A 27,727-nucleotide genomic window follows, 5' to 3' on the forward strand; every position below is an offset into this window, starting at 1 on the left:
GTTTTGCAGAACTATTTTCCCGCCTCGTTAAACATCTTAATGCATTTGCAACTGGTCTGACTTGATTACGTTCCTTAACAGAAATATAAGTGATTAGGGGTTAGATAAGTTTGGACCACTGTTACAAAAATAGGGGATGTGTGCTACCAATGGTTTCGCTGGAGAAAAGTACTCAAACTGCCAGCAGCCTAAATCATTTTCCCTTGTATTAACCACAAAAACTCAACGCAAGCTTGAATGCCTGTACAAAAATAATACCTAGGCGTTTTGCAAGATTTAGCATCATCTTGAATTCCAATAACTTTGCAAGATGTAGTTGGATACCAAACAAACGAAGCTGGTTCGACACCTGGCTAAGATGTTCAAAGCTGGCCACTATCGACAAAGAATCGTCACTCTTTTCATCTACTTAATGTATTATAAGAACATTTACGCATAAATAGTTTGGTCTCATATGTTATGATTAGTGTTCCCTCTAAGGTGCGCAATTGCTCAGTAACACTGGGTTAATTTGCGCAATGAAACTTTATTCTTGCGCACTTGCAACGCCTCACTCAGAAAACGTAGCCTTAAAATCATATTACGCGCAAAAATTATTTTGCGCATTATAAAATTTTCTTAGAGGGAACACTGGTTACGATTTATGGATTACACAAAGGAAAAACAAATGTATTGCACAAAAAATGAAATGTAACTTCGTGAATATGAAACTTGAAAGCTTGTAAACGTTGCTTTTAAATAACCGAGAAAGTAAAAATCGAGCGAGTAAGAATTCTGCTATGGCACAACTTTCATCTCAATGTGCCACAACATAACATATATACAGCAAAGAAATTAAGCAAAAGAAGACATGTGTTACATTTTGACTCAAAATGCGGTTTACTAAGAGTTAAATATTGTCTAGGTATTTGTGCAAACTCGGTTTCAGCTTTAATAAAATGGCACAACAAAAAGTTGTTCGTGGTAGCCCACTAATGGCAACGTTTCTATCGATGTAAGCAAGTTTGATCAGCAACACTGCAGAATGTCTGAAAAACAGGAAAAAGATTTCCTTTCCATTTCCGCAAAAAAAGGTTTGCTTTTGGTTTAATTACCAAGAATGGTCGTTTTTTCGCACAATTTTAATGTTACATTTCACATTGATGTTTACATTTCATAATTTGCAAATCATTACAGACACTGCCTCGAATTAACGGATTCATGAGAGTGAAGCTTAAGTCATGTTGAAGAGCCATCCATCCTAGAACAGACATTTGACAGCACCAATGCTCATTTCAAGTTTGAAATGTCGGTATGGTCTTTACAAGCGGACCTTATTAACACAGACTTTGCATTCCTTTCTCTTCAAATTCGGCCCATGCGTCATTCAGTTCCATGAATATCAGCTTGGAGAAATCCTCGTAAGACTTTCCAGCCGCTTTGTCAGGGTGAACCACCAAGCAAGCTTTTCGATACATTTTCTTCACCTTGTAAAATGTAAAAAAAAAAATATTTAAAAGTTCTACCGGAAACATGACTCTTTCAGAAGCGGTAAGCAATCCAACAAAGGACCATAAACAATTGTGACCAATGCGAAAACACTTCTTGACACTCATCTTCTTTAGCATGTCAATTGCCTTAAAGTCGTTCCGATTAATCTTTACAAATATACATTTTTAGGTCCTTAAAATTAGTCAAATTTGCTACGTTTTTGCAGTGATTTCCTGTTTTGTGAGAATAGGCAGCTTAGCTGATTGCATCATTATCTATTTCAGCAATCCTAGTGGTGATAGCGACCCCTGTATGATGCACCACGTTGCAGTGCAGAAATAAGAAATGAAAGACTTCAAAAAATTGCTCCGTATCTCGGCAACGCTTAGCTCTTGCGCTACGGAATTAATTTCGCCTTTCACAGGTGTGACTTCTCCGGTTTGGTTATGGGCCACTGTAGTAAGATACATGGTTGCACTTGAAAAGATTAAGCCTTAACTTACATCATTAGCCTGGACAAGCTGATGCATACCACAAGGTTTCCACTTGGTCTCTCCTTCCCATAAGACTGTGTGCAATGTGGAAAGCAGGGCACGAATATTCCTTTCTTTTCCCTCAATCCAGTCGAGAATCTGTGAGAGATGTTCGATTAACGTCACGCGTGAGAGTCAGGTAAAAGGCCGACACTGCAAGACAAGGCATACCTTGAGTTTTTGAGGATCGACATTTTCCGCTTGTGCTTCCCGTCTCAAATCAGCCAGCTTCCGCCTGGCCTCTTCCCGTTTTGTAGCCGTGAAACCGCTGCCACTCAAAAGATCGTCGAACGCGTCTTCTTTAACTTGTGGCTTGATATCTAGAGATTATAATAACTAAGTTGCTATCTTAATATTAGAGCTAAATGTTGAGTTACCAAAGCGTTTATACCTAGAACAGATCAAGCCAACTTTACAACTCAGCAGATATGAAATCAACGATAGAATGGCTCGTTTTTCGCACAACATATTTCAGCAACAATATTGTTACGAATGGAGTGCATAGAAATATTGTAGTTGCAATAGGGATTCTCTTGATGTTCCCTTTTAGTTGCAAAATCCACAAGCTGCTACAGACGTGCAAGTAGTTCTGCACCGAGATATTGTGTGCGGCACCGATTGACAAAATAATTTTAATTCATTAACAGATAAGCACGTACTAACATAACGTACGTATCGTAAAAGATTAAAAACAACTTCGTACTACACTGCCGAGTCAAAAAGCAACGTTGGAAGAGTTAAGGGAGCGTTCAAATATTACGTAACGCTATCGAGGAGGGGGGTTTATGAAAAGCGTTACGTTAGCGTCACATCGGGGGGGAGGGGGTTCAAGCAAAACGTTACGTAACGCTTACGAGTACGGTAGTTTATTTGTGCTGGCTGGTATCGTCGTTTGGATACTAAATTAAGCTGAAATCATATCCAACAGCACCTATTCAGCACCAACAAAATCTCTATCAAGTATCAACTACGGTACTGTAATTCCATACAGGTTCTAAGTGCTCAAAAGCTCGCATTGCGAAATTGCAAGGCAGCATTCTTACATCACAAAGCTTGCTTTGATGTGAGTGAACAACATTAGGGTTGCCAGATGACCTTTTTTAGGCCAAATTCCGAAAATCTGGCCTTTTTAAATTGCAGTTGGCTTAAAAAAAATTGATGCAAAAATTTGGCCCTTTTTATGGCTGCAAATTTTGACCGGTTTAGAAAGTATTATTTTAAGTAAATTGCAAATAAAAGTATCACTTATCATCACTTTAAAAAGCAGTGGTTTTCAACCTTTTTGGTGGAACGGAACCCAATGAAACATTCCAAAAGCTCGAGGAACCCCTGTTCAATGATTTAATTACCTTATGCAAAAAACATCATTTGATTATAATAAAATTAAATTAAAATACTCATGTTCAGATTTATTTATGTATAATAAAAATAAAAACTGTAAAAAACCTAATAGCCTACTGGCAAAACGAAATGATCTCTAACACGTTCACGGCAAGTTGACCCACCGGTGTACAAACGAACTGTCTGAAAGAACTCCTTGAAGCGAAGAAAACATGTCGACAAAATTTGGCGGGAAAGCAAAAGGTTATCGCACCACACGAAAACAACAAAAATTCGAGATCGCAGCGAACGTGTTAAAGTGTAGAAAATTTATTATAGTGTCAAACCTCATCAATATTTGATTATATTTAAACAATATGCATATAATAATATAATAAACTCTCGGATTTGAATGTAAACTTGCGGAACCCCTAGACTTACTGGTGGAACCTTGCGGTTCCGCGGAACCCTGGTTGAAAACCACTGACTTAAAGCCTGAACTATATCCGTTTTAATTACTAAGTAGAGACATAGAGAGTAGAGAATGTGTTAGCTGTGGACAGGGTGGTTCTATTGAGTTAAACCGGGTGGGCTACTAAACGTTTTCAGTAGATACATAACGTTTTAATTCCAAAAAAATAATATAGCTAAAATTTCATGTCTCAAACGTAAGCTTTAGGTGCATACAAACCAAGATATTTTATCAGCACGTGTTTCCACGTCATAATTTTGATATAAACTGGCAAAACGGGCTTTGTAATGGAAAAGCGTCACATGGGGGAGGGGGGGGGTTGACAAAAACGTTACGTTGGCGTCACATGGGGGAGGGGGGTCAAAAATTCGGAAAAACAGCGTTACGTAATATTTGAACGCTCCCTAAGCTGTGGTTTAAAAAACAAAGTTCTTACTTGCTTTCCAATTTTGTCCGCTGGCATGCATTCCACCGAGATTATAGTTCGGCTTGGAATAGCGGGGTTTCGACATGTCTGCTTGTGCACTTGAATTCATGCCAGAGTAAGGTTTTGCTTTATTCTGCGCAGTAGGAGGAGGGAGAGTGGTTCGTGGTGCTTGCATCTGGGAGTTTAAAGTCGGTTTCTGGCTTGGTTTTCCGAAACTTCCTAAGTCAGCAAATGGGTCATAGGAGGATTGGCTGGCCTGTTGGGGCGGGGGCTGGGTACTTTTAGCTTGGTTTGAACCCATCCAGTTTCCCATCAGGTTCTGTTCTGGCGCTTTCTGTTGGGAATGCGGAACAGTCGAAGCGTTGGGAGTCGGAGCAAAGGGATCAAAAAAGTCGTGATCTTTTGGTGGGTTGTTTACGTTGCTGGTCTGGTTATGAGATGACGTCGTCGGCTGTTGAGAGGAAGAAAAAGGATCGAAAGATGAAAAAGTATTGAACACCTCGTTGGCTGATGTCTTGGGAACTTCTGCTTGTGGAGAATTGGATGAAAAGGGATCAAAAGTGTTAGAAGCGTTGAAAGGATGAGGATCATTCATCCCACCAAGCAAGTCTTCTTCGGGAACTTGAGGAGGAGATGGTCGAGAAGATGATTCGACTCCAGACAGAATATCAAAGTTGCTTGGAGGTTGGGACTGGGACGGAGCAGTTACTTCAGCAGATATTTCAGAGTGGAGACCCAACAAGTCAACATCTTTGTTCTCTTGAGTTGTTTGGCCAAAAGCTTCATTGAAGTTTGTCTCGAAAATTCCCTTTTCTGGTTTCTCAGGAGCAGGTTGATCTGAAAAAGTTGACGATCTTGTAAATTGAATCATAACAATTACAATTGCTGCAGGGAACTTTAACCGACTATATCGTGTGGCTCTGAAACACCAAAACGGTGGTGCTATTACATAACCGGCCTGACACAAAGCAGCATTTTTATCGGTAAATACGGGAATAAAGCTTCTCCTGAAATTCATTACTTGTCTTCTTTCGTATGAGAAGTAACAATCGCTGACTATTTACAGCTAATTAACAACTATACTATCAAATAGGCAGCTAATTGACCCAATAAAACAACTGTAAAATGCGCGCAAAGTTGTTGTTACAAAAATACAACACTTTTAAAGCTAGTAAAAGAATCTTTTGAGTCTCTGACGTATTTCCTCGCTGGCTTACCGTTCCTGGCCTTAACAGTGTCTTTATCAGGTGCCGGCGTTTGTTCGTCTGCGTTGCCACTCCAGTCAAGCGTAGAAAAAAAGTTGCTCTTTTCAGCGTGATTGACTTCTTTGTCAGGCCGCGAAGGTTCTTTGTCTTCCGTGCTGCTTGAACTTCCCACCGGACTTCCAACAACGACCTCGCCATTGGCCAGTGTGTAGCTGATAGAAGGGGTCATCTCATCTTCAACGTGACCTACAGCACAATCATGAAAGATGATGAGTTCAAGGTTCATTCGGATGAAGATGTCGCCCCAACATCTGTAAAACGCTAAACGAACCTCACGATCACAGCGTGCGTATTAGGGAGGGCCGTCGGAAACAGTTCGCTTAGCAACTCGAGTTTCTTAGAAGGTTTGAGTAAATGGCGAAATCGAAAACCATTTTTTAATTGAACGCCAGGAAGACGGCGCACAACACGGACCTAATCGGTAAATCACCCCATTCCAGGGATATTGCAAGAGTTGCCATACCGTCCTTAATTCTAAGATTTGTCCTTTTGAAGAACTCTATCTTAGAAAATATTACTGTCCTTATTGCTAGGAAATGTCCTTCTTTTTGATTTGAGTCCTTATTTTGTCTTATTTTCAACAATTAGTGAATAAACTTAGTGGAATGACAGCCAAATCCCTACTACAGTAAAAGTAAACCTAGACCTGAGTTGTCGTGAGATGCACATAGTATTTTTTCACGAACAATGAGTTGTTGGAACCATAGCCGTACGAGCCAGGGGGGCAGCCGCCTCCCCTGTTGTTTCAAAACGTCGCGAATTCGGGCAAAATCTTGAAAAGAAAAACTATAAATTAATATATTTTACCTATCAAACTAAGTAGGCTACAGCCTCTTATTTGCACAAGAAATGTGCCGCAAAATTTTCATTTGGCATACCCGTATTGATGTATTGTATTGCATGGTGATCAAACTATAGTACGAAATGCATTTAACCAACTGCATCATGCCAATTTGGGCAGCCACCAAAATATGTCTCCAATACTTTTGTGAAACTGCCCAAATCAAAACGCAAAATTTGCTATATAGCTAATTTTATTAATTTTCACAAATGCATCGTGTTGATTTGGGTAGCTGAAAACATGAAATTATTTGATGAAACTGATTAGTCTGTTTATGCAACTGCCCAAATTAGCATGAGGCAGTTTCCCCAAAATGAACAAATTCATTAATTTTTCCCATTAACATAACTGTATCGTTTAGATTTGGGCAACAAAAAAATATGAAATTATCTGATCATAGTCTATTTATAAAACTGCCCAAATTGGCATGATGCAGTTGCCTCGGCATCAAAATTTACAAAATCTTTAATTTTTTTCATAATATCCATAAATGCATCATCTTGATTTGGGCAACTACAAAATATGAATTTATATAAATCTGGTGAATAGCCTACTTTTATAAAACAATTCGGGTGGGGAGGTCACAGTACTTTTTCAACCATAAACGGACATAGGTAAGCAACACCATAACATTTAACAAAAAACAAGTTATAGGCCTACCTGTTAAAAGTAATGTTAAGGTGTTGCTTAGCTTTGTTTGGTTACTTTTATAAAAGGTTCTGCTACTATTCGGCGAGTTACCTATTCGGCGAGAGCCTTTTTCGGCGAGTTACCTATTCGGCGATTTTTTGAAAATCCAACGACGCCTTCTGCAAATCCGATGATTGAATATTATTCAATATTCAGACATAGACTCAATGTAAATATGTACTGTACTGCTAAGCTAATTTGGTTCTTTGAATCCTACGTCACCGTCTGTATGCAAACTTAGAATATATTAAACTTAGTTATTTTTGTCATCAAATTACCTAGCCTAACTATACTTTTAGAAGTAGTGCTGCCAGACCTTTTTATTTTTGTACTAAAATTCGTATCATCAAAACTACTTTAATTGATTGAACAAAGTTTATTTGAACAGAAGTAGTATGTCTGTGTTTTATTACATTTAATTATAATTTCTCTATTGTTATGTAGGCTACTTTTTTCTGAATCTGCATGGTCACCCTGAGCCGGTTTCCTGCAATGTTTATTTTTCTGAGTCTTTTATGACATCACAACTGAATATTTAAGTGGCGTTGTTTATTATTTGTGGTGTGTAAAACAATATTTGTTATTCCTACTTACCATGCCAAAGTGCAGAAGCATCGAGCAATGCACAAGCAAGGTATCTTCAAAGATGAATTCAGTTGTTCTATCTTGATTACTTTGGTAAGAAATTCTAGCTAGCTGGTGATCAGTGGCGTTGCCAGGGGTGTGGAGGGGTTGGGTATTGCAAAGAGCGAGTTTTGCCATTACCAAACATTCAAATATCTCAGCCAGGAATTAGCAACAAGGAAACATAGAGAACTGTAGCTTTATTTCCGAAAAATGCCGAAGAAAACATGATCTTATCCTTATGCTATGCCACCGGACAGCACCATTTTACAAGAACATTCATGACCATATTTTTGTTGAAAAGACTCTCAGAATGCACCAAATTCAAAGTATTTTGCAAAACTTTCTGGGGGAGGCCCCCCAGACCCCTCGCTGATGGGTGTCGCCATAAGCGAAACACACCGTCAAAACCCCCATTTCAAAATTATTGGCTACGCCACTGCTGGTGATCTTGTAATGTTAGTTTTTCACTGTTATCATGCACCGCATACATTATATTTGGGCAATTTCTATAAAAGCGTGCACATTTGGGCAAATTTACGTTCTGCCCCCCCAAAATGGTTTGGTCTCGTACGGCTATGGTTGGAACACATTGTTTCTGGCAAACAATATGGCATGTGATATATAATGGCTCGTATAAATGCTGAGATTTGTTCAAAAACGTTTGTTTTATTTTGTATGAAAATTTATTTTTTCTGTTGTCGTTATTTTGGAGTCCATGTCGATGGCAACCCTGAATATTGCAGTGGCGTATACGCCGCACACCCATCAAACATGGTTGATTCATCAATCATCATACAGTTAAACATGCAAGTAGGCTACTTGGTAGCCTATATAAATGGTGAAGGTAGGGTATACAAGTAGCCTAAGTACTTGGTAGCCTATATAAAAGGTGAAGGTTTGGTATGCAAGTAACTAGGCTCTTGGCAACCTATAAAAAAGGTGAAGGCATGGTATGTAAGTAAGTAGGCTACTTGATAGCCTACATAAAAGGTGATGGCAGGGTATGTAAGTAAGTAGGCTACTTGATAGCCTACATAAAAGGTGAAGGCATGGTATGCAAGTAAGTAGGCTACTTGGTAGCCTATATAAATGATGAAGGCAGGGTATACAAGTACGGTAGCCTACATAAAAGGTGATGGCAGGGTATGCAAGTACGTAGGCTGCTTGGTAGCCTACATAAAAGGTGAAGGCATGTTATGCAAGTAAGTAGGCTTCTTGATACCCTATATAAATGGTGAAGGCATGGTATGTAAGTAAGTAGGCTACTTGGTAGCAGCCTATATAAATGATGAAGGCATGGTATGCAATTAACCTATAAGTACTTGGTAGCCTATATAAAGGTTGATGGCAGGGTATGCAAGTAAGTAGGCTACTTGGTAGCCTATATAAAAAAGGTAAAGGCATGGTATGCAAGTAAGTAGGCTTCTTGGTAGCCTACATAAAAGGTGAAGGCATGGTATGCAAGTAAGTAGGCTACTTGGTAGCCTATATAAAAGGTAAAAGCATGGTATGCAAGTAAGTAGGCTACTTGGTAGCCTATATAAAAGGTGAAGGCATGGTATGTAAATAAGTAGGCCACTTGGTGGCCTATATAAATGGTGAAGGCATGGTATGCAAGTAGCCTAAGTACTTGGTAGCGTATATAAAAGGTGATGACAGGGTAGCCTATGCAAGTAAGTAGGCTATTTGGTAGCCTATATAAAAGGCGAAGGCATGATATGCACGTAAGTCGGTTTCTTGGTAGCCTATATAAAAGATGAAGGCACGGTATGTAAGTAAGTAGGCTACTTAGTAGCCTATAGGGCCTATAAAAAGTGAAGTCAGGGTATATGGACGACACAGGTATCAGATAAGTATCAGTGCTCAGTGAAGGCAGAACAGATAGGGTGTTACCCTACTGACTGAAGCAAGTACCATAATTGGGTTCTGTTTCAATGAAACATATAATCATAATAGTGAAGTGAAGGGATATTTAAAACACAATTCGCAATTTATTACAGGTATTCAGGACAGTAATTCGTAATAGTGCTAGTGGTAGCCTACCAGTCGTATTTTACGTTGATTGATTGAATGCAAATAATGACAACATACTCGTTGATCCGGTGGAGTCAGCAGAAACTCACTGAGCCATCAATTCTACGCAATTTTAGCATCCAACAGCTCACAGAGCTTTTCGTCGAGACCGATGTTCCTACATCGATTGACAGTTTTCCATGCTGCACACAAGCAGTTGAGCGCGCAGTCAAACTCGCCACCGAAGTGAGCAATGAAGTCATCGACCACGATAGTAGACATGAATTTATTCTGACGCGAACTGCTGCTCGTTCACAGCGTCCACGTTTTGAGTCAAAGAAAGATTACGTTCTGTGATTGTTTTTGACTGTTTACGTCGTTTTGTGTATTTTTTATGTTTTTAATTATATACTTTTTTTTTGAAAATTTTTTTTTAATTTTTTTATTTGGGTGATATTGATTTTTTTTGTGCGGCGTCTTCCCGCGGCCCGATCTAAAAAAGGTTTTCAGATTATTTGTTTGTGACCTTTGAAGCCTCCTATCTGAGCCGAGTTGCTAAGTGATTTAACAAAAAACGTGCATTGACGGCCCTCCCTAGTGCGTATTAATTACTTGTTTTGTCGCTTTCAAGCATACGTTTGGTGGTTGAGGATTTAGATTAAGTGGACGGGAAGGCAAAGGAAACCGAATGCTCATGAGCGGTGTCGAACCGATGTCCTTTCGAGTGCCGTTTCAGGGCTCTCACCACTCGGCTATGTAGCCGACAAAATAAGTTAAAGACTCGTGCAGCAGAAAAACGTTTTCAATAACTTTTTTAATCACGCTACCAAACCCACCGTATTTGAGCAAGATTTCATTTTGTTCGTCTCGTGAGGTGAACAAGATTTTGGGAGTGAGTCCCTTTGTTGAAAATCCCTGCCACAACTTGGACGGTGGCGGTTTGGCGTCCGGGTGAACTTTAACGTGCAAAGTGACAGAGAATCCTTCGGGAAATTTCTCCTGGATGTCGCAAGCATCGAGGTCGTACCTGCAAAAACAAAGGAACGTATGAATTGATGATACCGTAATACAAACTTATCCATGCTAAAGCCTCAGTTTGAAACATGCAAGTTTTTACATCAACATTCCTAAGAGGGGATAATTTTTTCTTTGGAATGCATTAACTTTAAAGGTGGATAGGAAGAGAAATAGGGACGTGCAGAAAGAGCAGGTAAAAGATGAGGCAGACAAGGTCGGAGTAAAAGATGCAATGGACACAAGGAGATGCTGCAGAACAATCGCTGCAAGGAAAGAAACGGTCATCCCAACTAGAGAGGGGACAAAATCGAATTTTAGATGATGATGGAAGACCATGATGAAAAGGTGGAAATTGCTTCTGGTTGGAAACAAAGAAAAACACTTCATTAAGCTAAAACAAGTGACATGACACGTTCTATAGTACAAGGTTACATGATTTTTTCTTCTGCATATGTAAGTCTGGAGAACAACCCGTAAACGACGTTACCATCGGTCGTACCGCAGACGTTTGCGTGTGACAGCCCAAAAGAATGGTCGCTTAACGTTTAGAACACTTTACAGCTGTGTAGTCGGGGTCAATCTGCTTTGAGGCGTAAATAACATGAAGAAAACTGCAAAATATGATAAAAATAGTATGATATAAACTTCAATGCACGCACGTTGTAAAAGTGATCTTGGTTGCTTCGACAGGTACAAAGCCAGTGTTGAATTGCAGTTGAAACATCTTCACTCCAGTTTGTTTCGCTTGCAACTGCAACTTTCCTCCCAGAATCTGCCGAGCGTGATAGAGCGTCAGTGTGACGTCAGAGCCCGCTCCTCCTCCCACTCTAGCGCCAACATCGATCGTTGCGTTGCCCTCTTCCGATGTGAAGCCCCTTCAAAAAATAAACAAAACAATTTAGCCAATGTAAAGCGTTGGGTCTTTTAAAATCGAGAACACGTGCTTCTTGTAACAGTGCATACACTTGCTTCTTCATTTTCTGTGCAAGACTATGTTCACATTGGTGAAGCCGTTTGTCCGGGTTTAGACAAATACGTTTTAGCTTAGCTTATTAAAATATATTAAAATTAAGTTTTGAATGAAGGCAGGTGATAGGCGACTTTTTGAGCAATTTTTTTTACATCAACTTAATGAGAATTGAAAACGTTTTCATTCAGCTCCAAGACAAACAAAAGAAAAACTTGTCTAACCTTAGATCATTATATATAAAGTGTGATCAAACTTTCTATTATAAAAGATTCAAAAGCAAGAAGTGAAATGAAATATTTAGAAATTGTCACGCAACACCAAGCCGATGAAGTTTACAACAAAAATTATGACAATTTTAAGCTTTGTCTTTCTTATTTATAAACAGAATTCATTGCTTGCAGGGGCAGTTGTGAAAAAAAATTGACACTTAAAAGTATTTACTTTCGGCAACAGAAAAAGGCGTCGTGGCTAAGCTTACTTCATTAAGTCGTAATCTTTTGATGTGGTCAGAACTCTCTGCTCGCCGACGTGAACCTCGCAGAAAGGCTTGCACCCGTTGCGGATACGATTGAAAAGAGGAACAGGCGACATCACAATCTTCTCGATGCTGACATGGTAGGAATGGGGAAACGGAACCTTATTCGGAGACGAGCCATCGGGTGGAGAGGACGCCATGTTGCAAATGTACTCAATGTATCTGAGAAACAATATCAAAGTTGATATTGTAGAATTGGAGTTACAGGGCAGATTTATCAAAGTTCACTTGAGTTTCAACATTACTTACTTTGGAACACAGCAAAAGTAGATACCAAATTTTACATCCTGCCAAGAAAGTGAAACATCTTACGTACAACAACTGTGATAAATCAATCCAACAGTGCCCGATTTTAAGTAACATCAAGAATTGCAGTTGTTGGCACTTCTACAATTGCTCAGTTTTTTGTTTTTTTTATTGTTAACTTCTTTGTTGCTCGACAAACTGACGACTCTCATAGATTTGGTAAGTAAGTTCCACAAACTTTCATGCTTCAAAATCTAAGAAAAAGTATTCTAGTATTAAAAGAACTTACTTAGGGAGCTACTCGGCGAAAACACAACATCTAACACATAAAAGGTCCATAGTTACCTCCGATGTGAAGCACTGAGACCTGGAGGCATTCGCTGTATACTGAACATAAACAGAGCGGCTTCCGCGGTGTTGAAGAGTCCGCAGAGGATAAATAAGGAGCAAGTGACAACCGCGGATTGAGCCTTGCCATCCTGAAGATGTAATAGTGAAGTTGGTGAGAGGCGAAAAGTAAAACATCTTGTGCTTCTACTGAACCATATAAAGACTGAGTCAGCTACATAGCCGAGTGGTCAGAGCACTACTTCGACACTTGAAAGGGGGTTCGACACCGCTCAAAACATGTGGCTGTGTCTTTGGCAAGACACTTAAAGGAATACCTAATGGTGGATAGGAACATTGGATTCCTTGCTTTCCGTCCACTTAATCTAAAATTTTAACCACCGGAGGTAAACCTGGATGCGACAACAAAAAAATTAAATACTTATATAAGTCTCTGATCATTGAAATAGAAATTATTTCAGAGCAAGAATGTCTTTGACCAATCTTTCAAGCAATTCAGGAAAGATGAAAAGCGTTCAAGATAGGGAATCACTTACAGTGCAGTGTATGATCGCCGCGTTATTAGGGTCCTTCTTCAGCCATTGGATGATGTGCTTGCAAACGGTGAAGAGGGTTTTCATTGGAGGGGCTTGTCTCTCGGGCCAACCTATCTGGACTACTCTGTTGTGAAATCTGAAACGTTCAGTGAAAAACGTTTACCTTTCCTTACGTCCAACCAAGATGCATTTATTTTCTCTTGCGTACGACAACCAAGACTATAACTTTTACTATGGACGTGACGAGCAAGTTTTGTTTTGAGGCTATGCCCGAATACAGACAGCCTTTTACTTATGAAGCATCATCCAAGCGTCATGCTGAAACAAATAGTGAAATGATTTAACTCTACCTCACCTCGAAGCACTGTACTGTCGAGGGGAAAGGTTGTAGACAGCATAATGAGTTTCGTGCCTGGCGTCAAGAAAAGCACAGACCTCGTCAATGTTGTTCTTGTACGCAGCCTCCATCCCGTCAGCAGGAAATGACATCACTAAACGACAAGGCAAAGTCAAAACGTCACCGTCGTATCATTACCGAATAAATTTTTACGGTTTACCACTTTGGCAGCGCTCTCATCGAAGTTGAAGTTAGTAGCTCAATTCAAGCGAATTCAACCTAGAGTGGTTTCAACCAACATTTTGTGAACGTTCCGGCGTTAGACTCTGTACGAATACAGGTCTATCGCAAGTGTGCTTTTGAATGAAGGCTAGTTTGTATGCAAAATCATGTGGATGATTTTAAACAGTTAGCTGGATATTTTTTTGTGATTTCTTACAAAATAAAATATGAATTTAAAAATAGTATTAGTTTTCGTTTAAATCATAAAAACCTTTTTTATTGTAAAGTAAAAAAAAACGGCTTGGTTGTGCAACTATGGATTAGCATCACTAAACATTAAACAAATGCACTCGCTCAAACGTACATCCAGACACAGCGATTGTGTTCAATTACACACCTGCCACTTTAGATGTAATGTAAGTGATATCCATGTCTGACTTGGCAATGTTGGCGACCGACTGCACAACTTTAGAGGAAGTATCACGAATGTTTGTGAATAGCTTCCCAGCTCCACCTTTCATCATGCTGAATATTCCGGACCCTTCTGCAACGGACCCTGTGATATGTAGATAAATTTAATCGGCGAAATGTAACACTACTTGAAACTCTTGGTGAGGTCTTAAAGCTGATAGCCATTATTTCAGTGCAGTCAAACTTTTGAGGAACGAAGAAAATCCTCTGATCATTAAGCTCGTGGCATTATCTGCTGCATTAGTTTCCTTTTTGAAGTGCTTGATCAATTTCATGTTTAAAAAATAGCTCACTACGCATACGGTCCACTCCACAACACTATTATCTCATTGGAATAGGTCGAAAAACTAAATACAACCACATCCAGTTCGTTATTATACCTTTAATTTATATCAAGATAACACCATCTTACAAAAATCCTCTCCCTCTTGGCAATACTATAAGTTTATAATGAAATCATAATAGAATTATCAGTAAAGCACCATATTCATCCGCCATATTCCACGAGCAATCCTCGTCATCGCTTGCAGTGTCGTCTGCACCCCATAAACACTTTCCTTCTTCTTGGTTCGACAGCTGTTTGCCATAATAACGAAAGTAGTACTGCAGATTTGCAGAGGTTTTCGAATTGCTTGTAGTGTGTTCAGCAAGTTCTTTGGTCGTATCTCTACGGTTTGCTACTTTGGTCTGACATATTGAGTCCTTGCTGCCACAGTTTCTAGGCTTCGTTGAGGTCCTGCTACAAGTCAGCTGTCTGTCGCGGCGGCCGGGCTCTAGCAAAGCTCTGCTTATGAAACTAGTAAACATTTTCCAAGCAAATCTACTGCATTGCATCAAATACTAGCTTTGCTCAAATGATGCGACAGCCGAGGCAAAATGCAATGCAGAAAATGGTATGAATATTGCACGCATTCCGAAACAACACAGCCTACGCTACAGTAGAGACATATCACACCATATTAACGCAATAAATTATTTACAATAAGCTTGATAATACAGAAACTGAAAAATGTCAGCAACCTTCAATCACAGGTTACAAAGCACTGCGTTCAATAGCAACCTCAACTGCAAGAAGCTTCTCATAATCAAATTTCTATAATTCCAACAGATGTACTCAAAATTTACTAAACGCCACTACCTCCTTCAAGTTCGACTACATTATATTTCCATACCAAAGTTTTCGTTTAAAAAAACAAAAAAGTGAAGATCTAAAGTTGTTGCAAATTAAAGCTCTGGCTTCTGTGAAAGCGCAGCAAACGCTGGGCTAGGTAATGAAAAATAATTCACAAATCAATACTTTTATAACGAACCGGCTTCCTTTACGTACGGAAAGGTTTAGGGAATCACACATTCCCACAGACACAACCGCAACACGAACCAGACATCCAAAAATCGATACTGCAAAACGAACTTCATTTTGTACTTCAGCGCACTCGACACACTATGAATTAGCCAGAATTAAACTTGATAGCTCAACCAGTCGACTTCGAAGAGCGTATTTTTGTTTTATTTGATCTGAAACCAGGTTAATCAAAAATCGATTAAACTAATGCTATCAAGGAGCAAGCTTTAAGTGAATTTGAAATTTAAGTTACAAGCTTTTTCACTGTTGACGATATTTCTTGAGAATGTTGTGCATCAACTATGCAGTCGGTAGAAAGGCCGAGTAATCAATTTTGTATAAGTTAAGCAAAGAACGCATACCGCACATTTGTATCTCCTTCAGCATCAATCAGTGAGTGGTATGAATAAATAAATGATTCAAAAATTTCAGAATCAAATAATTCAGAATAAACTGACCAAAACTGGTTAGGATAAAGCAGGGGTGCCAAAAGTGTTGCCCACGGGAACAATATCTGCGTCGCCGTCCCCCATCTGGGCTCATAACGTACTTAAGTTATACTGTAAACCTGGGTGACTTTAGCAGGTTTTTAGAAGACTTTTGTTGGAAAAACATAATCTTGCTAGATACTTTTTAAATTATGTTTCTATTAGAGGAACATTAGCAGGAAAATAAACAGGCCAAAAGCAATATTGTTTATAGTTGATATTATATAACCTTTTTTTATTGAAGTAGTGGCTAATGTCACCCGCCCAAGTGGGTGACTTTAGCCACTTGGTTGAATGTTATAGTATACTATGGCTAACACTCTGAAACGGCACAAGTAGGCCTGTAAATGGGTTAGTTTAGCCAAATTAATGTTTTTAAGAAACAAATCCTTTATTAAAAGTTATTTGTATGCCAACTTTAAAGGGTCAAACTGCCCTACCTTACTACGTTGCTATGTACAGAATAACTACACAGAGTTTATGCAAACATGGCTGCCGGCTGGGTTTTTAAACAAACAGCTCAAACAAGAAAACTAAAAAAACAGTCAAAAGTATACTGTCCTTGTCTCCAGGTGTGTAGAGTAGCTGCTTTCTCCTCGGGTGTTGGAGGAAATAATATTCTTGTTCTCTATAATTTCCTGCATATTATCATAATTATGCGTAAACACACTGGTCTTTTTTCATGTGTAAACACATTGGTCTTTTCCCTTTCTCTATCCCACTCCTGCCCATAACACCCACTTTCAGGTTTGGCTCTTTCAAAACTTCCACTGTTCCTGGATAACTGACTCATAGTTCACTACTACCCAGTGGCCTTGCTGCAAACAAATTTTTAATTTTTTTTTGCCAAAATAAAATATATTAAACTAATTTTATGATTGAATACAAATCTGAGAGCCAGAAACATGGAAACAATTAAAGGAAAGATAAACTTGACAAATACCATCTATTGTACAAATCGCACTTGCCTAACCTATGGCTAAAGTCACCCCCACTCATGGCAAATATCGTACGGTACCACTTTATTTTAAGCTCTTTCACTTCACAAGTTTTAACAAATCTTTAGGTTTTTGTGTGTACTAGTTCTCTATCAACCATAAAATGAATTGCAGAGGCACATTTTCAAATTTGCATAATGTCTGTGTACAAACCCCCCTAATTTGGGAAGATGCGATTTCTGCTTCTCAAACCTGATCTACTTCATAACCTGTAAACCAGACAAACGTTGCAGAATGAAAACGTATTTAAACTTTTTTTCGTAAATACCAACACAAACAGGAAACTACCACCTAAAAAAAGAAAACTGCTCACGTCAAAGATCCAATATTTGGTTATAAATTTTGTTTTGATTTTTGGCTAAAGTCACCCTCACAGGAAAAAGTCACCCTGCTTTACAGTATCACTTATGATGAATAAAACTGAGTAGTTGTAGACAAATTTTTCGGCCTTTTTAAAAAATTTGTAATTGAAGTAGCATAAATTTCAAAACGTGTAGCCAATATAGTATTAAGGTCATTTTTAGCCTGCAAGACCAACAAGTCAAAATAACGCCTACATGCTTGGCGTTTGGCTTGTAATCATTGGGTTACATCATAATCATGTATATATAATAATAGCTTTTAAAAATTTCCAACTTTTATGCCAAATTTCAAAGACAAAAATGAGTGAAAAATTGAATACCTCCCCCCAAAACAAACACAAATAACAAAATGCGACCCGGGCTGCAGAACTATGGGCACCCCTGAGTTAAAGTGATTGCCTGATTGGCCTACTTCAAACATGTAAAAAAGCATGAGCTTGTGGTTTTTGTTTACCTTGAATAATTAAACAGACATACGCTTTGATTCACTATTTAGGAGGGAAAATCTTCTAATTTGTGCACAATTAACTTCAAAAGAAATTGTTTCCTCGCGAGCTAAAATGCTGTTTTTTTTAGTATTGTCGTCGTCAAGCACATTCTCAGCCAGCAAAGCAGTCCTTTTTTTCTGTTTCTATAAGTCAAACTATGTAAAAAAGGGCTGATTTCCGGGCTGGGTTGGAACAGTTTGCTTCAGCATGGACGTCGCTATTTCAGCTCCAGCAGCAAATATCGCAATAAAAACGCTTTCCCAATTAAAGTTTCCATCGCGGTTGAAAATGATGTCACAAACTAATAAACAATCTCAACGTCTGACCTTCAAGTTGAAAAGCCTTACAAGTGATCCAGACAGCGAATCAGTAGTTTTTGACATTGTAGTCTGTAGGCGTTGAATCAATGTAAAAAAACAACTGATTTGCTGTCAGGGGATATACGTCATCAGTTTCAATGGTGCTACTTGATTCAAGAAAGCGAAAGGTGACGCCAGTGCTTCAGTGTACCTGAACTGGCAAAGAGATCAGTACCCAGCTAGCAAAATTGTTTTTTATACATTGATTCATTAAAAAGTACCAATTTTGTTAGCCGAGTAGTCAAAGCGATAATTTCAAGTCTGCAAATTTTCTTCTGCTTCAAATTATAAATTTTGACGCTGAAGCAACACAGGCTTCTGTCAAAAACAGACCTTACTTATTTTTCAGAATATAAATCTAACCGCCTACACACCAAATTGAATTTAATCGAAATATTTCCAAACAAACTCATATTTGCAATACATAACATAACTTGTGCATCAATACCAGTCTAACTATATTGAGTCACAAGTTCAGCTGATCATTGATAGTTTAATTTCTCAGAAAATGGAAAAAATAACTGCTTTAAAAGTATGTTGGGAAAATCGCAAATGATCAAGTTTCAAGAAAAGGCATTTCAAGCAATATGGAGTCACAAAGTGAAGACGTGGCAGTCAGACCTCGTTGAATTGGAAATTAATTGTTGAAATCCTCCGCCATTTGACATATACTTAAAAAAGGACTTCAATGTACTTTGTCTCCTTTTCTTGAAATCCTAACAACCAGACAACCTCGCTTTGAAAGGTAAAACCTCGCTAAAATAACATTATATAGAAGAGGTAGTGAGGTCGGATTAACGAGGCCCAACCGTGTGTATAAGTGTATAACTGTATGTAACATTGCGAGGCTTGCATGAATCTCTCAATAATTTGACCCTAAAAAAAAGGGAAAAAAGCAACGAAAAAAGATTAGCAACATGAACGAGAACGTAAGGCAATACTCATGCTCACAAACAGGCTCAACTGACTGTTCCAGCGGATCTATTTTACCAGCCAGCCAGTAAGCCACAACAGAAATTGTCAACTGACGCAATGTCTGGAATCACTCCAGTTAGCAAATCAGATCTTTCCACATTCAGTCAACGTCTGCAGATATCGAATACATTTGAGCTCAGTCCACCAAAGAGTGTCAATTTTTATGGGATTCATGAAACATCCATCATAAGGCTCAACAATGGCCACTTTGAAGTAATTGAATACCGTACAAATTTTAGTTTTAAACTGAAATACGTAACTAAACGTAAAATCAACGAGACCCTACACAAATTTATTTGTTGTACATACCATTTTGGGTAGGGCGAGGGGAAGAAGACCTAGCTCTTGCTTCAGATTGAACTCCGGCAACGGAAGCTTTCGAACCTGAAGATGACTTTCCTCCACTGTCAAAGGATGGCCGTCGGTTGGAGACAGACGAGCTCAACCCGTCTTCTTTTTTGTACTGTGAGCGACACACAGTGTTATAGTGTGTCATTACTTTTAGAGAGATTAGAAAAGTTTACCTAAAGGGAAAGTGGAATTCGGAAAGAAAAATCTTTTTAAAAAATTGTCAATAAAGAAAACACTGTAAATGTTGCCAAAAAGACAATTCGTGCATCGTTGGAATTGCTCACCAAACTAACCCAACACTATGAGCCATCAAAAACGATGCACAAGCTACACCATGTAGTTCAATTCCCGTACATCTTTCACTCTTGTGTATCGCTAGCACTGTACGTGTACACCCTTGATTACAAATGTCTACAGGTACAAATATTTATCAGTTTTGCTGCTACAGGAATTAAAGCACCATTGCAAACAAAGCATCACAATAGTGCTGGTAAAAATCGCAGTCAAAAACGCTATTTCAAAAATTGAAATGACCAAGCAAAAGCACACCATTTCGCCCAGCCAATGCGGTCCCAGCACAAAAAGAAGCGAATGGTAATCTCAGAGCTGTTTTGTTCAATTCTTTAGAGTTCCGTTTCAAATAAAGACACCATTTATTGTTACTGTTACGTTTGTACAAACAAGAATAGGGTCTTTTTGTTCAAATGGGATCAATGCAGACGGTTTCAAAAGTTAAAATTTCAAGTAAAAACCATTGCGTGCTACTCAATACTTCATACAACTGAAAACAAATAATCTTTTAAAAGGTAACACATCAAAAAGTTCTGAGATAACGTCGTCTCTGTGACATTAATCCAAACAGCAAAATCTGTTATTTTTACGTTAATTCAACGTCTGCAGACGACGGAAAACTTTAGATGTAGCTTGCAGATTGAAGAGTTCACTCACAAGATCAATGGAACCTTTAGGATTCACACCATTTCCAGCAGCAAACTCCACAAGTTGCTCAGCTATCACTGCAGCAGGGGGGCGGTTATTGGGATTAATCTGAAGAATTGACTCTGAAAAAGAATTTATTGTCTTTGCAAAAAAGCACCTTAAAAGTGTTTGTAAAAAAGGACATATATGCAGCCTAACTAGAAAATTCCTTTTTTTTATGAAGATTTAACGTCTTTAACTTATCACATTAATTTAGCCCTAATAAGATTTCAGCCAGAATGAAAACTGAACCAATTTTTTCCCAAAACTATTACAAGTCTATAATCCAAAATTTGCCACCTTCAACTATTAACCTAGATCTGGTACTTTTACCACACAAATCAATAGTTACTATCACTATAGTTGTAATAGTAGTTGTCACTCACTAATCAATGGATGGAAAAGAGTGTAGACCTTATCGCTGGACGGAATGACAAAGTTTCCATTTAGAATAGCAAGCCTTGCAGAGTCGTCAAACGGGTGCTTGTTGAAACACAGTAAGTAGAGGATACAGCCGAGTGCCTAAAATATACCACGAAACTAGTTTTTGATCGAAAAAGAAGCAGTAAAGTATGGTTGAACTAAGCTAGGGGTTCTCAACTTTCCACAGCCTGTAAGTACATTAAAACGCTTGAAAAACTTTCAAGGCGCATCTAAGACAACTCTCGATTTCAAACCTTTTGTGGTAAAAATGTATATTTGACAAGGAACCTGTGCAGTGGTTCTTAAACTGGGGGGCGTGTGAGGTTCACAAGGGGGGCACGAAAAATTGACAAACTCTGCATGAATTATGACTAAACAAGTAAACATGTCTTCACAACTTCGCTGGACAGTCGATTGTTGAAAATTAAACTTTGTGTTACAGTTAGTACAGTTGTTTGTAGTGTAGTGGGTTATGTTTTATGGTGAATGGAAGTGTATTTACTTGTGGGAACAAATCAAATTGATCAGACCTTTCATCCAAGACTAACATTCAAATTGGCAAAACAATGTTGTTACGACGTACAACACATCACATGGTTGCAACAACAAGTGTCCATGTGATTAAATTTCACCTATTAAAAAAACAATAGCTTTTCAAGTTAAATTTCTGAGGTCTTCAATCACAAAAAAGCCACCAAGCTTTTCATTTATGAAGCTTTTATAACAATAAAGCAGTAACAATGAGACTGTGATGCAATAACAAGAAAAAGTTGTTATAAAATTAGTCAGTTTCTTGTTATTGCATCACAGTCCTTTTTTTGAAATGGGTAACAAAGTTGTTATAAAATTAGTCATTGTTAGTTTGCTACCCATTTCAAAAAAAAGGTTGCAACAACCGACAAGTGATTAGAAAAGGGTGTAAGCAAAATGGTAACCAGCCATGATTGCTCTATGGAATTCTTACCCAGACGTCTTGCATTTCGTTGATTGGGTAATTGCTGTACATGTCAATGATTTCAGGCGTCCGATACATTGGAGTTGTATTTCGAAGTATTTCTTCTTCGACCTAATTTGTAAAATTGTGAAACTTACTTTACAATAACATACCAAACGCCATACAGCAGAACTTCAAATGTGCAGTGAAAAGCACTGCATGAGAAGAAAGTTGTCTGTTTAAAAAAACACAAAAATAAAATAAGATTTTTTTACTTGCGAACGTCGTGCAGCTGTCCAAGAGTGGTCTGGATAGAAAGCAGATGTCGTGGCACTTCCAAAGTCACACAACTTCACTATGCCTTGGGCAGTGAGCAATAAATTTTCAACCTTACAAAAAGAAAATTTAGTTAAAAATTAAATAGTTCCTTGCACATGCACCGTATGTTATTTTAGAAAAGTAGTAAGTTATAAGTAAAACCACTTTCAGCACATCAAGATATAAATGAAAGCACTGCCAACATATTGATTTGTTGAAACCTATACCGAAATGTTTTATATACGGCATACCTACTCTATACAAAGTGTCTAATACAAAACAAGAAATGTAAATTTTTACTCAAAAGTCTATCTGGTGTGATATTTATGAAACAAGAGAATGGGAATAAGTCCTGTAAATGGGCATTGTAAAAAGTATTTCAAGCATGTATTGTACGTACAATTGTGTATATGATTTATGACAAAATAATAAAAAAAAAAACATTTCTCTACATAATACCTTCAAGTCTCTGTGAATAATTGGAGGATTCTGCTTATGAAGATGTTGAACAGCATAACAAGTCTGATAAAAGGCCTGAATGATTTGCTCAATTGGCATTGGCCCACCACGTCTGCGCATGACATCAACTAACTGTCCCCCTTTAAAAAAACAAACAAATATTAAACAAAAACTACGGTACAAATTAAAAGTACAAACTGATCCTCTTAAAAAGCAAACAAATTAGAAGAGTTTTGGAGAACTTGTTTAAATGATAAGCCTACTGTACTTTAATACCTACAAACAATTACGAGAGTTAATAGACGAGGTACCTGCACAGAATTCCGTGCAAAGTAGAAACTCATCTTGTCCATGACCGGACTCAGCTTTAGATACAGAAGCCGCAGAAAAATATTGAACAATATTTGAATGACCATTCAAACGTTTGAGAAATTGAATCTCTTGCAGAATTTCTTTATTTTTACTCTCTTCGTGTGATAATAACCTCTGTAAAAAATATTCATAAAATACATTGCAACAAAACAACTTACTTTTGAAAGGTATAATACATATTCCTTTAGACCTGTTCCAAAATCAAAGATTTTCAATCTTATTAGCTCCTTACATTGTTTCCCATGATTTTGACCAAAAGAAATCGAAAAATAACAACCATTTCAAAAAATGTGTATCTTTGCTTGAAATAAGCTAAATGCTTTTTCACCACTAGTGGCACTAAGTGCTGTTTCTTAATCTTCTTACTCCACCCACACTTCTCAAATTGATGCCAAATATCTAAAAGTTCATTTTTATTTACGGTACTGATCTATTAGTAAGACATTGGATGAAAGTGTTTTCAGTCGAAATAAATACTTTCACCATCAGGATCATTGCTTTACAGGTCAAAAATGGGTGATTTTGGCAAAAATGGATATGCTTAGGCCTCTTGAGGCAGGGTATCCTATTATCAAAAAGCAAAACGGTTGTCATTTTTGGATTTCTCATGGCCAAAATCATGGGAAACAATGCAAGCAAAAAATATTGAAAATTTTTGATTTTTGAACAGATCTAATATTCCTTGCACCTAAGAAAATTGGATAACCATAAGCCTCTGACATTGAAAACTGCCAATACAGTATAATAAAAAATGACTCCTTCTCGAAATTCATTTCTTATGAACATGGTTACACTGTAAAATTCTGTTTCATCTTAATGTCACTCAGATCCGGTGTGAACTAAATATACTCGCACCGAGTAAAACCAAAAAAAATACTATTACGGTACAACATAAACTCTTACGTTTTATTTTTAAAAATAATTCTTGCATAGAAAAAAAAACAACTTGTCACCTTCAGAGCAAATAATTTTCCTGAGGAGTCAGCTGCTTCATACACAAAGGCGAATCCTCCTGTAACATTTTGATATTCATTTTGTAATCTTCAAACAGAACTGAAATATACTAATTATTCATAACCCATAAGTGGTGAGTTAATAATTGTTTTCTAAGTTGACAAAAATCAGAACATTACAATCAATTACAGTGGTAGAAAAGTGTCAAAAAAAGAAACCCAAAGCAGCTATTGTGCTGGCGCTGGATTTTAAGACAATTCATGATCAATTGATCATGGTTATCTAATCCATCCACAAGTAATAATAATATATAATAATAATAATATATGAGATGTTGTAAAGCAGAGTGTTTATTCATCTTTCAATCACGTACACTCGTACAGTAAACAACTAATAAAGATAATAACAATATTAAGATTAACAGAGGTATCAACAGTGATACACACGCAAAAGTAAACAGCTATATAATATCAATGTGACTAGGTAAAAAGATACGCAAAAACAATACCAAAATTTTTGTTATTGTACTAAAGCAATATTGGTATGCATCAATTAGGCAGTGACTACTGGAATGCCTAATGCTAACAGTGTAATTGAACACTAGCGTTGGCGTTGGTACAGTAATAACAGTAGGCTACACAATCCCTACAATAAATAGTACACTACAGTATTAGATATTGGCAACAACAGTATAAATAGAAAGTAACGGTAAAAATTTTGGAAACAAAACTTACTGTGGTAAGCTTACACAAAACACAACATAAAAATTAGAAACATTATGGGGTGTACATAATATCCCGGTTTTGGAAAAATTTATCTAATGAAGCTTTAAACGAATTTACACTTGGCGAAGCAACCACATGTTCAGGGAGACTGTTCCACCCATTGATCACACGGGGAGTAAAAAAGTTACCAAATTTTCTGGTCTTGGGCCTTGGCTTTTCCAGCTTAAGGCTGTGTCCTCTTGTAGCAATGTTTTTCAGGTCCAGTGTGAATAGATTATTGACATTGACATCATACAAGCCATGCATGTAGTTAAATGTTTCGATGAGGTCACCTCGGAGTTTTCTGTGTTCTATAGTGGGCAGACCAAGTTTTTTCAGCCTTTCTGGATAGGTTAGTTCTCGAAATCCAAACACAAGTTTTGTGGCTCTTCGTTGAACTGCTTCTACTTTTACAATTTGATTTTTGAAATTTGACCACCAGATGATGTTGTTGTATTCCAATATTGTTCTGACTACCGGTAGCATTTTGTATAGAAGGAGAAACATATTTACATCAAGAAAAGTGAAGGTTCTTTTTATGACACCAACGATACGATTTGCCTTAGATACCATCTTGTCAATGTGAGATGAGAAGGATAGATTGTTATCGAATACTAATAATAATGATTTGAACATGTTTATAAATTTTTAAGGGCTATTATAAGCTGTGGGATAATATGAATGTGTATTTTAACAAATTTTCTCATTTTAATGATGCCGTGCTTATGTGCTGATGGTGAAAGTGCAGATTTGCGTTTTGCAAAGCAACATTATGTGAGCGCTTGAGGTAATACTCAAGCACCACAATAGATGATGAACATTGCCTCAAAGTCTATGGTTACGGTGCTACATGTGGTAATTTTAAACCTCTGACTTTGTTCAATGTTGCTTTTAAAGCATTTTAAAAATAAATGTAAGGTAAAACCAGAAATCCAACATATTACGATTCTATTGAGCAAAACAACACTGTTAAACTAAAATCTTGTTATTCACACTTACCTTCTGCAATAACTCGATTGACATAAAGTTTTTGTTTTCCAAGCTCCACATAGGATCCCACCAAATCATTGTCAGAATTTCCACCACTGACAAAATCTAAAGCTGACCTCAGAAAGGACATCACACTTTTTATTTACAATGCAATGCCAAATGTTTGAAGAGTTCCAGGTTGTAGTTGAATATTTTAAGTATAACTATAAAATTCACCTATCTTAAAACTGTAAAGAAACACTACAGTAATAAGATATATTCACGCTTCTGATTTCTGAAGTATCACCTACATATGAAAGTAAGCCAAACTTCATACGAAAAATATCTTTGTGTTTCGACAGGGCATATTTTTTGTGGTTGATTTTCTTCGAGTGGATAATTTCCAGTCAAGATTTTTTCTGTATGGGACGGCCAGTCCTGCTATTTTATGGTAAGTACCAAGATGTTTAGATATGGTAGTTAACAACTAGCTAAGCCTTACATTATCATAAGCTGAAACATTGACTACAACAATGTCACATATAGGCTACATTTGTTGCTAGTGTAGGTTATACCCTGAGCAGTGATGTACGCGCATACAAAAAATATTGACGCCGATAGCGTAAACGCAAACGTTGGAAAAACCATACGCCGTAAGCGTCAACGTAACTTGTAAAAAAAGTTGGCGGCGTCAGCGCATACACTAGCGTAAACTAATTTTGTTTGCTAGGTGCCAAACATTCACACGGAGCCATTCCGTGTCAATTCACACAGTCAAGAAAATCAACCTCTTCGATTTTTCTTAAATTTTACACACCTTTTTATTATCCTATATGATGAACACCTGCAAAATTTGAGTGAAAATTATTACGATACACGAGAGTTATGAAGCATTTAGTTTGGGGGGGTCTGCCGAGGGGGCACATATTTTTTAATTTTGGCCATGTTTGAGGCCCTATTACTGCTAAATTAAATTAGGTAAGAACCCAAATTTTTTACATGTGATAGTACTTCTACCAAATAGTGAAGAAACAACATTGTTCACATTGTCACTCTAAAAGGTCAAAGGTTATAGACATCCAAAGTTGGCCGTTTCCAGCTCTCGGCTAAAATTTTCCAAAATTTGAAAACCTTGCCAAGACCCTATTTTTGATTGGTTTTGGCTGAAATTTAGTAGAAATGTTGTTTACAGGATTCTCTATGAACTGAGAAAATTTCAGTACAAAATATTAAAAGGGTTTTGAGGTATTTAATGTGAAACATGGGTCGAAATGAAAAAAAGCAAAAAGTGGGGTCCTTTTAATACCCCGGTTACCCATGACCCCAGTGAAAATTTGCACTGAATTTTTTTTACATATTCACTAAGATATGACAAGTCTACCATGCAAAATTGATCCATGGTTCTCAATGTTTTCTTATAGAAAGTATTCGTCAAAGTTTGGACAAAAACGCTAAAAATTAGAAATGAAAAATTCAAGGGGAGTAGGGGTGATCATTATTTTATTTTGCTATTGGCTATATAAAGTGTTCTAGATGACAGTAGCAATATTATGTGCTTGACAAATAAAAATGTAGACCTATGAATAATTTTTGCAAGACGTTTTATGCATAAAGTTTAAGACATTATTATCTTTATGTGTTTTGGTTACACTGTCCGATATCGTTTTGTTCGATCTTTTGGTATTAAATTTTCTTTAATTGCATAAAGAAGAAGAAGTATATAACATCAGAATGCCAAGTTAATGCAAGCCGAAATTTTGTTCACAAATTCACTAAGACGTGACAAGTCTACCATGCAAAATTGATCCATGGTTTTCAGTGTTTTCTTACAGAAAGTATGCGTCAAAGTTTGG

The 27,727-nt window shown here is 37.5% G+C and overlaps 1 protein-coding gene across 1 annotated transcript; it reads right to left on the reverse strand.

Moving 5' to 3' along the window:
• Window positions 1-398: 398 nt before the first annotated feature.
• Window positions 399-26,094, reverse strand: LOC145781793 (cyclin-G-associated kinase-like). The gene is made up of 21 exons (XM_082593463.1): window positions 25,905-26,094; window positions 24,141-24,199; window positions 23,127-23,301; window positions 22,816-22,955; window positions 22,314-22,427; window positions 22,069-22,170; window positions 21,068-21,203; window positions 20,652-20,764; window positions 19,662-19,815; window positions 14,267-14,425; window positions 13,666-13,801; window positions 13,311-13,446; window positions 12,772-12,905; window positions 12,124-12,342; window positions 11,335-11,550; window positions 10,495-10,685; window positions 5,440-5,673; window positions 4,232-5,059; window positions 2,175-2,323; window positions 1,974-2,102; window positions 399-1,466 (listed from the first exon to the last, which is right to left on the reverse strand). Exons 1-21 carry the CDS (start codon window positions 26,023-26,025, stop codon window positions 1,317-1,319), a joined length of 3,795 nt encoding a protein of 1,264 aa, XP_082449589.1. The 5' UTR covers window positions 26,026-26,094; the 3' UTR covers window positions 399-1,316.
• Between the last annotated feature and the right edge of the window lie 1,633 nt (window positions 26,095-27,727).

The sequence above is a fragment of the Aplidium turbinatum genome, chromosome 13 (assembly GCF_918807975.1).
Source record: "Aplidium turbinatum chromosome 13, kaAplTurb1.1, whole genome shotgun sequence".
Classification (NCBI taxonomy): Eukaryota; Metazoa; Chordata; class Ascidiacea; order Aplousobranchia; family Polyclinidae; genus Aplidium; species Aplidium turbinatum.

Bases quoted from the DNA above. Each gene is read 5' to 3' on its own strand.
- LOC145781793 (XM_082593463.1), bottom strand. From the start codon at position 26,025: ATGTCCTTTCTGAGGTCAGCTTTAGATTTTGTCAGTGGTGGAAATTCT. The intron at 24,200-25,904 runs GTAAGTGTGAAT...AAAATGTTACAG, and splicing joins CAATCGAGTTATTGCAGAAG to GAGGATTCGCCTTTGTGTAT. The intron at 2,324-4,231 runs GTAAGAACTTTG...TATAATCTCTAG, and splicing joins CGGACAAAATTGGAAAGCAA to ATATCAAGCCACAAGTTAAA.